The sequence below is a fragment of the Acipenser ruthenus genome, chromosome 4 (assembly GCF_902713425.1).
Source record: "Acipenser ruthenus chromosome 4, fAciRut3.2 maternal haplotype, whole genome shotgun sequence".
Classification (NCBI taxonomy): domain Eukaryota; kingdom Metazoa; phylum Chordata; class Actinopteri; order Acipenseriformes; family Acipenseridae; genus Acipenser; species Acipenser ruthenus.
This window is the reverse complement of record NC_081192.1, coordinates 84,025,116-84,040,335: the sequence shown is the minus strand read 5'-3', so window position 1 is coordinate 84,040,335 and position 15,220 is coordinate 84,025,116. Positions and strand designations below refer to the sequence as shown.

Below are 15,220 nucleotides of genomic sequence, written 5' to 3'. Positions count from 1 at the left end.
CACACTTAGAGGTACATTTGGTACACCAGAGTGTATTCATTATTAACCTGTCCCCATGCAACGATGACCCATTTTTTCTATGCGATATTTCTTCCCGATGTATTTCTTCCATCCACTATAGGTCGGGTTTTGCAGGGGGCAGGGGGCAGGAACATGGTTACACGCTGGCTATGTTTACAACAAAAATAGAGGCAGCGCATTCTGATAGGAGCCCTATTATTCTTGAAAATAAAATCCACTTGACCCTTTCCTTTTTTATTTTGATACAGATTTACAACAACTTCAGAATATCACGCAAAAATCATACATTAGTTAAGATAACTCTGTATTTTAATACCCACAACAAGCTGCTCTTAAGTGCTATGTTACGTAACTGCATCTTGTTTGTGCTACAACAACAATTATACAATAAAATCAATGAGCTTGCCTCCAGTGCAGTTAATAGAAAGTCATATATCCCTCCAATGCCACAGGGGTCCATCATGTCCCTGATGAGATGGAGTTCAGCCCCCAAGTGCTGAATCCTGCAACAGAAAGCAGCAGGGACATTTTTTTTTTTTTTTTTTCAAAGTTAAAGGCTAGCTGGTACATGAATCAGAATTGTATTGAGAAACTGTACAAGTATGTATAAATTGTGAAGTAGCATTTAGCTGAATGTATTATTAAGCTCAGGGTTGAATCAAGTGTACGAGAAGTTCAGTTTTCTCAGTATTAGCCTCCATTATATCCACACTGCAAGGGATGTACAGCCCCAGCTGGAGATAATACTATAACTATTATTATTATTATTATTATTATTATTATTATTATTATTATTATTATTATTATTATTATTATTATTATTATTAAAAAGCAAATGAGTATTGAGTGACTACAGTAGCCAAACCACAGAAACACAGTAATTACTGCCAGTTTTCATGGGGATTTTGTGATGTGGCCCAATGCCCCCTTGGCTCCTAGCAGGATTTAAACCAGAACTCAGGGCGTAGAGCAGTGTCTTAGACCAGGCCATTAGAACTGAGCCTCTCACACAGAGCTGAGCCACCGAGTATTAAGGACTCTTCCACGTATATACCTTGCTCTGGACACCACATAAATGAGCAGAGGCAGCAGGTCGTCCATGGGCAGTTTGTACTCCCTGTCCAGCACCCAGGACACGGTCTTCTCAATCTCTTCAAACGTCCTGAAGAGAGTGTCAATTTTATCTCGAGGGTCTGCTGTAGTGCTATCACAAAAACAAAAAAATCTAGCGTTTGGTCTTTACATAATGAGTAAAATAACTTTGTACGTAAACCATTATTTGTATAGATGTTAATACTGTGATTTGTCACCTCTTTGGAGGGTGAATGGTTGACAAGGCCATGAAGACTATTTTGATTACCATGGAAATTAAAACTACAACTGGCCTTGATCTGATATCTTGAGCTGTCAGGAGAGTTGTAGGCACCTGCAGTTTCAGATAATTAAGGGCTTGTGCTGGGAAAACTAATCCTAAATAATGTATTTCATTTTTTAAGCATTCTTTTACCTTATTTTCTGGAAGCACTCGATGGCTGAATGGAAGCACTGATCCTTCACTTGAGAATATCTCTAGGGATGAAACAAAGACAAAAGTTTTTCTTGTCCTCAAAGTCTCAGTAAAAACCGCAAATTTGAATTTCTATGAAGACTATGCCAAGTTTCAGGCAGGAATACACCAGCAAATATGATCATTAACAGCATCCCTGCCTATCTCTCAGCACCGCAAAGATGTAAATCAAAATGTAAAGGCAGCACAAGCGCGCCAAAGCCAAGCAAGTAAAAAATGTGTGAATACAGGCTTTTGTCAATTGTTTTTATTGCTTATGTCAACTGTATTTATTATCTAATAAAAAATGTCTTTTAACTCGCAAGAATTGTCCTGACTGAAACATGTTGTCAAAACCCAGCTTCATATGCTCAGTAATTTCCTGTATGGTCTTACCTGGTTTGCAGTCAGCTGAAGGTCCTTTAGTGGCCATAAATGCCTGAGAAAAACAATTCATTGTTGTTATAATTCAGGATTCATAGAACCTAAAAAGACTTTGAGGAACCAATATACTGTATATACTGTTAGGCAGTTAATTACTTCCTTTTGTGTCCCTGTGTCTTCTGAAAATACCAGCATGCAAAAAAAAGCTTGTGGCAGGGTAAAATATTCTCCCTTGTTTATTGGTGGAGTTTGGCCTCCTGACAGGTGGTGATGCTCTGTTCACTAACTCACGTTCCTTACCAAGATGATACGGACCTCAAGTCTAGTGTCTGATTGTGCCGGCCATCTTGGTAGAGGAAAACCTCACATGTACTACAGACGACATTTCCTTGAGTCTTAGATTAGCTGCACCTGTTCCTTAGGGATAGGTGCAGGACTGATTCAAAGGGTGGAGTCTGGAGTATATAGGGGACATGTGCATGTTAGTGAGTGAGCCGTGCTGGGGGATGCCAGGTGAGGTGAAGTGAGGTGAGGTGAGGTGAGTTGAGGTGAGGTGAGGTGAGGTGAGGTGAGTAGAGGAGAGGAGAGGATCCACACTCTACACAGCGAGATATAGGAGATTAGGAGGCTGTGTGGTCCAGTGGTTAAAGAAAAGGGCTTGTAACCAGGAGGTCCCCGGTTCAAATCCCACCTCAGCCACTGACTCATTGTGTGACCCTGAGCAAGTCACTTAACCTTCTTGTGCTCCGTCTTTCGGGTGAGATGTAGTTGTAAGTGACTCTGCAGCTGATGCATAGTTCACACACCCTAGTCTCTGTAAGTAGCCTTGGATAAAGGCATCTGCTAAATAAACAAATAATAATAATAATAATAATAATAATAATAATAATAATAATAATAATAATAATAATAATAATATACAAATTGCTTGCTGCCTGACTTTGTGCTGTGAACAGTGTTTGCAGGATTGCTGAGAACATCGATCCTGCTTCGGACTTGATACACAAGTTCACTTGGGTAGTTCCGTGGGTGGATTACCTGGCTGTCAGCTCCTGCGTTTCCTTGGATCCCTTGTAAGTGCCATTGCTGGTACTTGGAGTGACTCAATCACTGACTTTTAAAACCAGTACCCGGTGTTACCGGCGTGTTTTGTGTGCCTTGTTTATTTCACCCCACCCCGTAATTACACCTGTTACAAGACAGGTACAGTCTAAATAAACATTTGGTTTTGAACTGCTACTTTGGACTATCCAGTTTGTGTACATTGTCCTCCACTCAGTGCATTTTCCCACAAGGCTTTTCCACTGTGAAATACTGCAATTTACTTTACAATCACTAGATGGTGGTAAAACACATACGAATCACAGGGACTGGCTTGCTGCATGTAATCGCCCTAGATAAGGGCGTTGGCTAAGAAATAAATAAATAATAAAATAAATAATCATGTGCATCTAAGTTCTCAAAACTATAAAACACTCTAGTTTTACCTTCCACACTATTTTACCACGATGGTATCTGCTTTTTCCGCATCACAGTCAAATGTCTTTAAGACAACATATGAAGGGCTGTATTCACAGAACTGTTTTAAGCTTTTTGGACTGTTTTTTGAAGAATGTCTATAAAACAGTTTATAGGTCAAAAAGTGCTTTGAAGAATAAATTAATAAACCCACCTTAAAACAATGAATTTGATGTAATTAATCAAAACGGGCCTAAAAAACAATCATTAAAATATGGAATGTAGTGAACCCACTTACTTCTGTACATCAAGAAACTCCAGCAGTTTAGCGTCTGACAGCAAGCCAAGGTGCACGATGCCCTGCCAGTAGAGGGCATCGCCCTGCTCATGGTACAGCATATAGAGCATGAAGAGCTCGGGGTAGAACTTGGGCAAGATCAGCGGAAGCACCACAGTGTAACAGTTCATTTCATCCCTGTAGAGAACAACCCGGAACAATGGGTCATAGTGCATTGAACTGAAGACAGGGCAAATAAATAAATAAATAAATAAATAAACACCAGCTATACCAGGGTCAACAGGATGAAGAGTCATTATAGGGAGCCAGGACATCACTGATTTAATACGATGAAGCAATGTGTTTAAATTGTTTTTCAATCCTTCATGAATGTGTTTCCTTTGTAAAACTTTAGTTATATTTGTGCAGTCTTGCATATGGAAACACATGAAAATTGAGCACCTTGTATTTGCCATTAGTCAATGTTGGTTGTACCTGCTTTTTGATTTACTTACATTACAGAACGCGTGTGCAAAAGACTGGCAAATCAACGGCTTTGCCATTTTAGTACAGTGGAGGAATGTAAATTGTGATTATACACAATTTAGAAGGGAAAGGCTTTGAGAAAGCTATTAGATTTTATAGATCAGATAGATAGATAGATAGATAGATAGATAGATAGATAGATAGATAGATAGATAGATAGATAGATAGATAGATAGATAGATAGATAGATAGATAGATAGATAGATAGATAGATAGATAGATAGATAGATAGAGATAGATAGATAGATAGATAGATAGATAGATAGATAGATAGATAGATAGATAGATGTTTTTTTCTTTTAAATACATTGTCTCTTTGTCTTCACACTCCTTGTTGAATGACTCAGGGAGGTAATCCCTGAAATAGAAAAAAAAAAAACAGCAAAGGAATTTAACTTCCAATTAACTTGTAATGAACCCCAAAGAAAAGATGTACTGTGCCTTTAAGGTGTTGTCATTAAAGTCACTCCCCTCTTCTTAGCATATCATATCTCCTACTACACACAGTCTTATAGGTATGCAGTTGTATTTTAGTTGGGATAGCTAACATGACAGGATGGAGAGAGAGAGGGAGGGAGTAGAGCAGAAAGGTTCAGGTGGAACCAACTGTATTCGGAAGCCAGTAAAGGAATAAGCAAAAGGTTCAGTCTAAATGGTATGCATCTGTGTGCTACTTATTCTACAAACACAACCCTACAAACTGTAGTGTATTTGTACTTGAATAAGTAACATGCACAATAGTTCATAATGACAAGAGCCCCCTCCCCCGTCAAACTCTGTGCCACTCTTCTAATTGAGAACCACCAATACCTCAGACTACATCCCCACATCTCTTATGCCCCAGTAAGATGTACAGAAAGTGGTGCCTTCTTACTCCCCTTACCTGATAATCTCCAGTAGTTTTTTTGCATGGTATTTGACTTCTTCCTGGGCCATGGTCAGTAGATGCTTATTGGCACCCATCCCAGAGTAGGTGGCCTGGAACACCAAGGCCTGCGTCTGCAGAATCTTTCCCAAGGGGTGCTTGGAAGACTGGAAGGACTGCAGCACAGAGAGGCAACAGATTCATTTACCATTGTACATGGGTTCCAGGTTTCTTCAAAAAAATACAATTAAGTTTGTATTTTTTCATTTATCTTTCCACTTTGCAACAATTATTTTCTTGCAAATCCATGATAATAAAACTAATGATACAGTTAATATAAATAGTAATAGTACATCATTCAATTTTAAGATTTCTAACAGCAATTGGTTAAACAAATCATTTGTGTTTTTGTTTTTAATAAATACACTAATCATCTGTATACAAATCTAATTTTAAAAAATCTTTATGAAAACCAATACCAATCACTTTTTGTCAAAATGTATGTGTACCTTCTCCAAATATTGTTGTAGCAGTATATAATCAGGCTGTTTTTTTAGGTTTTCTATGAAGTCAGTACTCACAGAGAATTCCTCTGGTTCCCTATTACATTGAAAAAAAATTATATTAATGCAATAAACTTAAATGCATGTATTCATACATATTATCCATGTACAATCTACCATCTGCTAATCCACGCATTTTATAGGCCTGACCTAAGTTTACTCTGCAAGTCTTACCGGTATATTTTCAACAGGTGACCTTGGCTTTCAAGAGATGTCACTTTAAAGTGTAAAAAAAACTTGAAGACATATAAGTTGAAGATAAATATTATATGATTACAGTATGTATATTTGTGTTTAATAGTGTTTATGTGGGGTTTCTGTTTGTGTGGTTTTATTAAGTGTGATCGAGTGCCAGCATAAAATGGGTTCATAACGCAATAGGAGGCTGTGTGGTCCAGTGGTTAAAGAAAAGGGCTTGTAACCAGGAGGTCCCCGGTTCAAATCCCACCTCAGCCACTGACTCATTGTGTGACCCTGAGCAAGTCACATAACCTCCTTGTGCTCCGTCTTTCGGGTGAGACGTAGTTGTAAGTGACTCTGCAGCTGATGCATCGTTCACACACCCTAGTCTCTGTAAGTCGCCTTGGATAAAGGCGTCTGCTAAATAAACTAATAATAAAGCATATTATAAATTCAATGCAAGTCAATTTAATCATTTTAATGATTCCCTGTATTTTGTTTTGCTTTTGAATTTGAAAATACAATGCTGAAAAATAAGTTATGTGATTGTCTTTTAATGGTTGCTGAAGCATGCTAGAAAACGATCTGTTCTGAAAAATGTGCTTCCCTGCTCTCAGTCTAAAGTAAAGCTCCAATAGACTTTGGGGAACTGAATGCCCAACTTGATACACAGCGGCACTTGATATTTCTCACTGGACTGTTTTTTTTTTTTTTTAAAGCTACCTGCAGCAACAGTCCATCGCACAAAATGAAATAAAACTTTCCCAACCTTCAAGTGTGAAAATGAGTCGCTTGCTAGACTGATCAATACATGAGCATACCATTGAGTAAACTGGATTTTGTTTTGTAATTTTGCAAAACCTGATACATACTATGGACCCAACTGCTTATTACTATGAATGTTGCTGCATTGTGCCAAGAACATGAAGAGTCTTTATTAAGAACATTAAATAAATCAAATGATCCAAAACACTGTTCTAAATGACAACCCAGTAATCCAGACAGCAAGTCCAGCAAGCCTCCCTGTATTGTACCTGTTGCAGAAGAGATATTCCGTAGTTACTTCAGTATGGGTTTCTGCTATTATCCCTGCACCATTATTGTTGTTGGGAGTCTTTCTCATTGTCCTGCCAGTCTCTATGTGGAAACCGAGGAAGGACTCATCTGATTCTTCAGTGGAGCCGGCTTGAAGGTACTCCACAAATGGTTCATAGATGCCCGTCCATCTCTTCTCGACAGGCAGCCCATGCAATCCCATCTGTCTAAAATAAACATTCATTTGTTCTGTTAGTATTTTTAGATAGTTCATATTTGAAAAGCCTGGCCTGTTGGTCAGTGCTAAGCATGGTACCTTTTATTTACATAAGGCAAAATATAAACATGTTCAGAAATACATTTGTACATCTATGTATTTAAAAACAAAATGTCCATCCATGTTTCAACTTTTATTATGCAAAAGTAGAGCCATAGATACAGAGAGAAGCTAAAACTGAAGTACTGTACATGGGACTCAATTAAATGTAAAATATATTGTAGTGCTGCTTAAGTGCTGTGCATGTAAGATCTGTAGACAATAACATGAACACTATAACCTAAACAGAATCCAGGTCATGATCAATATGGAAAAGATCATTAGCTATTCTATTCATTAAGAAAAGAACATGTTTATTTTTTAAAAACACATTAAATGAAACAATTGGAAAAAAATATGTGGGTCACAGCTTGCATCAGAAAAAAACATTTTCTGAAGCCTGTTTTCTGCAATGTGTAACAAACTTCACAGAACTACAATAACCTTTTAGGAGTGACTATCACCCCTATTATCTAGGCTGCCAAAGGGTTACGGGAGCACCATAACCAGGTAGGTGGTTGGTACTTGGAATGGTCACAGAGAGAACAGAAACAAAGTACAAAGGGCTCTTTGAAATACATTTCTATAGGGAGATTGCCATTATCAAATACATGGGTAACCAGGGCTTGTTTACTCACAGCTGAGCAACTGATTCCGCTGTTTCTTCATGGCCAACTGTTTTCAAAATGCCACTTGCTTGTAATCCATTTCCAAATGTGTTGCTGAAAACCCCCTCAATTGTGAAACCATTTGGAAATGTCAGCTTTCCCTAAAAATATATGAATAAAAGCAAATTTTTTTTTTTTTTTTTTAAACTTGTGTTTATTAAATTTCTTGAATAAAAGCAAATTTATCTTTTTTTAATACATGTTTTTAGTTGTACTGCTTCTACCTGCCTTACCAATGTCTCCAACAGCAGGACCAGCACTTCATGTTGATGTGACTGTAATGGATGGGCTGATGGGGGGGGGGGGGGGGGGTGGGCTACTAGATCGTTTTTTAAAGTTAAGTGATTAGAAAGGTTACAGTAGTTTGTGTTTCAGCAGCATAGTCCATACGGCTATAGCCATGATGCACTTAATGGTCTAAATTATTATTATTATTTATTTCTTATCAGACGTCCTTATCCAGGGCGACTTAGTCGTAACAAAATACATTTCAAGAATCACAATACAAGTATTAATACAATTAAGAGCAAGATAAAATACAATTACTTCGGTTCTAGCAAGTACAAGTATATGACAAAATACGATTCAATAACAGAGCAGATAGCGGTGTCAGTGATAGTTACATCAGGATATAATTAAATACAAAATACTACAGATTAAATAACACTTGTGACAGATTACAGTACTCTAAAGTACATGATTAAATGGTATTTAGATGTTCACCATTGGACCAATAAACAGAGGGACTATGTTAAATCATTATACCTTTCCTTTGAGCATTAAGTCTTCGGTAAACTCCCCTTCATAAAGAGAATTGTCTTCAGAAAGCAAAATCCCTTTGCCCTGAAAAAAACAAACAAAAAAAATACATTGTTAAAAACAAAACATAGAATGCTTTGACATTTGAGAAAACAAAATTATAATTTTTAAACTAAAATATTCTATTACAGTATCTAAGCAAGCTTGTTTCAATCACATTGATCCACCCATTGTACTAAAATAAAAACGTTCCTATATATATGCGGAAGATAGGCTGAATAACAAAGGATCTACTGTAAACTTAATTTCGAGTAAAAAATGTTTTTACCATCTATACTTTCCTAATATTTAATTTCTTACCTGATTACTCTATCACCAACCAGGCTTCCTAACTGATATACATGTTCAACATTCTAGTCAATAATGATCTATTGATTTATGCAGAAACAGCATCACAGAAATACACAATAGGATATTAAAACAGGCAAGAAAAAACAACTAAATACTACTTACTGTCAGTTTGTCGGAGTTGAAGATTCCCTTGTAGCACAAGCCGGACTGAGTGACCACAATTCCATGTCCATGTCTTTGGTCTTCCAGCCACATTCCACGGTAGCTCTCCCCACTGGACCAAAACATCAGACACTGTCACAAAATGAACCTTGCTGTACATTCTATCCTACTACACCAAAACATGTTAATGCTGACATCATGCAGTGTCAATAAACATATGCAGTACTTGATCTAAGGAAAGTAATTCTCCAAATTCAGCTGTCTAATAATTCAGGTTTAAACATAGTTCCATTTCCATTATTGGTACTTGCCATATAAACAGAATACTCCATGGTGTGGTTGTTTCACTCATGAGGATCACTGTAAACAACCTTTGACCATCCTCATTCGTGGACTACAGAATTTCATAAACATTCATGGTGTATCCTCCATGTACTTCACAAAGCGAACAGTATATTTCACATATGTACAGACGTGCTCAAATTTGTTGGTACCCTTACAGCTCATTGAAATAATGCTTCATTCCTCCTGAAAAGTGATTAAACTAAAAGCTACTTTATCATGTGTACTTGCATGCCTTTGGTATGTCATAGAATAAAGCAAAGAAGCTGTGAAAAGAGATAAATTATTGCTTATTCTACAAAGATATTCTAAAATGGCCTGGACACATTTGTTGGTACCCCTTAGAAAAGATAATAAATAATTGGATTATAGTGATATTTCAAACTAATTAGTTTCTTTAATTAGTATCACACATGCCTCCAATCTTGTAATCAGTCATTCAGCCTATTTAAATGGAGAAAAGTAGTCACTGTGCTGTTTGGTATCATTGTGTGCACCACACTGAACATGGACCAGAGAAAGCAAAGGAGAGAGTTGTCTGAGGAGATCAGAAAGAAAATAATAGACAAGCATGGTAAAGGTAAAGGCTACAAGACCATCTCCAAGCAGCTTGATGTTCCTGTGACAACAGTTGCAAATATTATTAAGAAGTTTAAGGTCCATGGAACTGTAGCCAACCTCCCTGGGCGCGGCCGCAAGAGGAAAATCGACCCCAGATTGAACAGAAGGATAGTGCGAATGGTAGAAAAACAACCAAGGATAACTGCCAAAGAGATATAAGCTGAACTCCAAGGTGAAGGTACGTCAGTTTCTGATCGCACCATCCGTCGCTTTTTGAGCGGAAGTGGGCTCCATGGAAGAAGACCCAAGAGGACTCCACTTTTGACAGAAAAACATAAAAAAGCCAGACTGGAATTTGCTAAAATGCATATTGACAAGCCACAATCCTTCTGGGAAAATGTCCTTTGGACAGATGAGTCAAAACTGGAGCTTTCTGGCAAGTCACATCAGCTCTATGTTCACAGACGAAAAAATGAAGCTTTCAAAGAAAACAACACCATACCTACAGTGAAACATGGAGGAGGCTCGGTTATGTTTTGGGGCTGCTTTGCTGCGCCTGGCACAGGGTGCCTTGAATCTGTGCAGGGCACAATGAAATCTCAAGACTATCAAGGCATTCTGGAGCGAAACGTACTGCCCAGTGTCAGAAAGCTGTCTCAGTCGCAGGTCATGGGTCCTCCAACAGGATAATGACCCAAAACACACAGCTAAAAGCACCCAAGAATGGATAAGAACAAAACATTGGACTATTCTGAAGTGGCCTTCTATGAGTCCTGATCTGAATCCCATCGAACATCTATGGAAAGAGCTGAAACTTGCAGTCTGGAGAAGGCACCCATCAAACCTGAGACAGTTGGAGCAGTTTGCTCAGGAAGAGTGGGCCAAACTACCTGTTAACAGGTGCAGAAGTCTCATTGAGAGCTACAGAAAACGTTTGATTGCAGTGATTGCCTCTAAAAGTTGTGCAACAAAATATTAGGTTAGCGGTCCCATCATTTTTGTCCATGCCATTTTCATTTGTTTTCTTATTTACAATATTATGTTGAATAAAAAATCAAAAGCAAAGTCTGATTTCTATTAAATATGGAATAAACAATGGTGGATGCCAATTACTTTTGTCAGTTTCAAGTTATTTCAGAGAAAATTGTGCATTCTTCGTTTTTTGTGGAGGGGTACCAACAAATCTGAGCACGTCTGTATATACACACACATTCTATACATATAAATGACTCATGTTTTCTTGTGTATGGTGGTCTAAACACTGAATTTTCTAATGACCTGCACTTAACTGAATGAAGGGCAGTGAAATGTGATGCCATTGCGTTTGAAGGTGAGTACCTGTCAATGCTTTCCCAGACTCCATATCCAGTTTTCTTGTCATTTTCCCAGTGGCCAACATATCTTAATGGCTTGCTATCAGTTCTGCAACCTTCTAAAATCCCAAAGCCGTGGCGCAGATTGTCTTTGAAATAACCTCTGTACACTGTGTTATTGCTGTACCTAGAGAAACAATAAATACATAGTCATTGCATAATCCAAACATCTGTAACTACATTTAAAATGCATCCTAAATATATTTTGTATCAATTTTGTCAGTGCTGGTGACAAAGGCCAGGTCATTTACTCAGTTCCTGCTGATTTTGTCTCCCTAACCCACGGAAGCACCAGCCAGGACGCAAATCTGACTGTAAGACTCACCCTGCACACTCCAAGGTTGTGCCTTGACCATTTGAACCACTGACTTTTTAATGAGATACAGTAGCAGCCCCTAAGGTTATTCAGTATGTTATTCATTTGCCTTGTTGCTACTTGGAAAGATGAAACTCGGCTCAAAACAATTCAATCATTCTGAAAGGAAAAGTTCTATTAAATATTAATTTAAAAAACATATACTATACTTACTCACAGATTCCATATCCGTGCATTCTCCCATCTTTCCAGTGACATTTATAGCAGTCGTACCCCTCTGTCTCTTTTCGAGGAACGACACAGACTCCAAACCTGGCCAAGAATGGCAGAACAGCAAAAATGTTAACAGTATCTTACATAGAAGACTTAGGAGTTAATCAACCTATACACTGCTGGTATAAGCCACAGCTGGACTCTTAGAACATTTTATATAACCAGGGATTGCATCAACCTCTTATTTTTAGGGATAATCCCAATGCTGTAAAATGCTCTAAGAAAGTCCAGCTATGGAATAACCAGGTGGAATATATGTTGATCAAATCAGCCAATGTGTCAATGCCCAGCTGTAAAAGTCAGATTGTGCCATTGGAAATGAGATGGCACATCAACATTATCCACTCTTGAATATATACATTTTGAAAAAACCTTTGCCTTCTTACCCATGCTCTTTACCATCTCGGAAGTCCCCAGTGTAGTTCCGTTCATCATCCCATCTTAATGTACCTCTGTGATAAAAAAGCAAGTTTTTAAAATAATATACTCCATGACCTTTTCAGGTCATGGATTAATAAAACATGAAATAGCAACCATCCTTTCATCCCAGTTGCCACACATGGCCAAGCAACCTGTATACAGATATGAATTCCTGTGACTAAGTTGCACTACATTTTGTATTGAATAACGTCGTGTATGTCTGTTTTGTAAATGAAGCTTGGCTCTTTAGGTACAGCAGATAGTGTGCTGATGTTTGATCCTGGAGACCCGGGTTCTATATCGTGTTAAGGATGCTGATGTATCTATCCAGCAGTTCCTCACATCAAGCAGTTTGGAATTCGAAAGAATACTTACTTGCCATGCGGCACCCCCTTATTCCAGTGGCCTTCATAAACTGCATTCTTGAACCTTCCTTCGTTTTTAAATGTGTATGCAGAAAAGCGAGAGATGGGGGGGCTGCTGGGACTGCGCCCATTGACTCCTTTACCCCACAAGGGAAAGTCCCTCTTCCCAGCCAAGCACTGGCGAATAGCTTGATTCAACTTCCACTGCCACACAGCCTGAACACAAAAACAGAAATTAAAATCGACTCCTGATTTCTGACAACCTAGCTAGATCTTTTCTGTGCTTTGTTGTACTGGAGTTTAAACAAACCTCATTTCAACATATGTCTAATATTGAAGTTTCTTTTTAGAATTTCTAATTCCCTCACACTACATTGTTACAATTAAGAAGGTGTCTGGACAACAATCCACTACCACCATCCTAACCTCCCAAGGTAAAAAAATAATAATAATAATTTATACTTTATACATGCTTAATGAAGGTATTAAAGAGCAAGTGCAGTAAAAACATTTGCACATTCATTTTTGAGAAGTCACATTTGACCAAGTTTATACACTGTGAGGTATTTGAATGCCATAACCCCAACGACAATCCCCTCGAGTTTTTTAACCAACTGACAAAATACCCAAACTAGCCAGAAAATGTGCTCTCAGCATATACACACATATGTCACATTGAAAGTATCAGAGCTTAAGCATGTACAGACCTCGTGCTGGGGCTCCTTAGCGCTTAGTGTGAACGATTCTTCTGGAGAGGTCACCTTCAGACTCCTCCTGGAGAGCAATGTAGCAATACATGAACATTTCTGAATGCAGATGTGTGATTATACCAGGAATCAAAGCAGTAATAATGTTTTTTTTTTTTCTTTCTTTTTTTATAAATGTAGTTGTCGCCAATTTTTTACCTCGGTTTTCTCCCCAATTTAGTATGCCCAATTATAATCTGTATCCTCAGCTCACTGCTCGCAACCCCCCCACCGACTCGGGAAACGGCGACTAGAACACGCGCCCTCTGAAACGTGCTCCTGCAAAGCCGTCATTTTTCGCACTGCGGATCCACAGCGATGCCACCAGACCTATGGTGCCGGAGGACAACACAGATCTGGCAGCTCCACTGCAGAACCACAGGCGCCCTATCGGCCACAGGGGTCGCTGATACGCGGTGAGCCGTGGATTCCCCTGCCGACCTAATCCCTCCCTACCCGGGCAGCGCTCGGCCAATTGTGCGCCGCCCCCCTAGGAACTCCCGGTCACGGTCAGCTGTGACATAGCCTGGATTCGAACTTGCGATCTTCAGGCTATAGGGCACATCCTGCACTCTGCGCAGAGCGCCTTTACTGGATGCGCCACTCGGGAGCCCCGTAATAATGTTCTTAGATCACGTTCGGAGAAGAAATCAAAGTCTGGAATGGGATATTGTTGTGGAATTATATTGTGGGACCATAAGAGTAGTTAAAAAGTTAAACATCTTTATATATGCACAAGCACCTATAAATTCTAACAAAGAATGCTGGCAGTGGTCTCCATGGTAATAAAGATAAGACTTGAGACCCTCTGCTCAACTTGGGTAACTCCCTAGAATTCCCAGATGGTTCATGCCCCAACTTTGTTTTTGAAGCAGCAAGATACTGACATGTGTAAGTTGATAAACACCCTCAAGGTCACAGCAAAAGACGAGTTATAGACAATTGATGAATGCATTATTTTCCATGTAATCAATATTTACACTGAAGCTGAGATATCTGAATATCTAAAAAGGAAGTGCTTTAAGAGACCAGGTCGGCAGGTCGGCATCAAGGGGGGCTGTCTGCATATAAAGTTGCAACTGGGATTGCGTCAGCATCAGCCAGGTGAGTTTATTTGAGGTTTATGGAGAAGCACCGATGATCCCTCCCCCGAATCGCAAACTAGGCTTCTAATAAAAGAGCAGCAGTTTACCTGCTGGGGTTCTCTTCTGTTGTGAACTCAATCCAAAGAGAAGTGAGATCATAACAGTGAATATCAGATCCCTGGAAGAATAAGAACACAAGTATAACAAGTTTACTTTTCATTATATTATGCTCTCAACTACATCATTCACATTGGAACTAGTATCTCTACTGTGTAGCACTTTTTTTTTTTTAACTGAGGTTTAAAATTTGTAAATGTAGTTCAAAGAGTTAATACATAAAAAAAAAAACACAACAGCAGTCCTCTTCACCAACAAAATCACACAATGCACTCTGCAACTGTGCTGCCAATCTGTTGGTTCTCCACTTATTTGATTTCAGGATATGCAAATATTTCAAATACAACACTGAAGTTAAACTGCTGAACCGTTTTACCTTTGCTGGATGTCATATTATTTGATTGCAGCGAGGCCATTGGAGGGAGTCTGAACTATAAAGTGATTAGGTACCAAGAATTAGCAGCATCTTTTGAAATATAGCATTGTCTTTG

At 38.7% G+C, this 15,220-nt stretch overlaps 1 protein-coding gene across 6 annotated transcripts in view; it reads right to left on the bottom strand.

Annotated features, from left to right (window-relative positions):
- The window catches only part of LOC117400280 (ALS2 C-terminal-like protein), a 31,813-nt gene that overhangs the window by 3,001 nt on the left and 13,592 nt on the right, over nucleotides 1–15,220 (bottom strand). For 3 of the 6 annotated variants that reach the window (XR_009328543.1, XM_059022959.1, XM_033999990.3), the window contains 18 exons: nucleotides 14,720–14,790; nucleotides 13,489–13,555; nucleotides 12,792–12,997; nucleotides 12,383–12,448; nucleotides 11,937–12,035; nucleotides 11,373–11,534; nucleotides 9,132–9,243; nucleotides 8,625–8,702; nucleotides 7,830–7,960; nucleotides 6,875–7,102; nucleotides 5,607–5,697; nucleotides 5,116–5,273; nucleotides 4,540–4,590; nucleotides 3,708–3,884; nucleotides 1,964–2,006; nucleotides 1,529–1,590; nucleotides 1,076–1,225; nucleotides 428–524 (listed from right to left, as the gene is read on the bottom strand). Coding sequence is in view for 5 of the 6 variants with exons in the window: in XM_059022959.1 (XP_058878942.1) it covers nucleotides 428–524; nucleotides 1,076–1,225; nucleotides 1,529–1,590; nucleotides 1,964–2,006; nucleotides 3,708–3,884; nucleotides 4,540–4,590; nucleotides 5,116–5,273; nucleotides 5,607–5,697; nucleotides 6,875–7,102; nucleotides 7,830–7,960; nucleotides 8,625–8,702; nucleotides 9,132–9,243; nucleotides 11,373–11,534; nucleotides 11,937–12,035; nucleotides 12,383–12,448; nucleotides 12,792–12,997; nucleotides 13,489–13,555; nucleotides 14,720–14,790 (2,049 nt within the window). In the remaining variant the exon portion in view is untranslated. Of the gene's footprint in view, nucleotides 1–427; nucleotides 525–1,075; nucleotides 1,226–1,528; nucleotides 1,591–1,963; nucleotides 2,007–3,707; nucleotides 3,885–4,539; nucleotides 4,591–5,115; nucleotides 5,274–5,606; nucleotides 5,698–6,874; nucleotides 7,103–7,829; nucleotides 7,961–8,624; nucleotides 8,703–9,131; nucleotides 9,244–11,372; nucleotides 11,535–11,936; nucleotides 12,036–12,382; nucleotides 12,449–12,791; nucleotides 12,998–13,488; nucleotides 13,556–14,719; nucleotides 14,791–15,220 lie in introns of those variants that run through there. The other 3 variants (XM_033999991.3, XM_033999993.3, XM_033999992.3) reach the window with 3 other exon arrangements.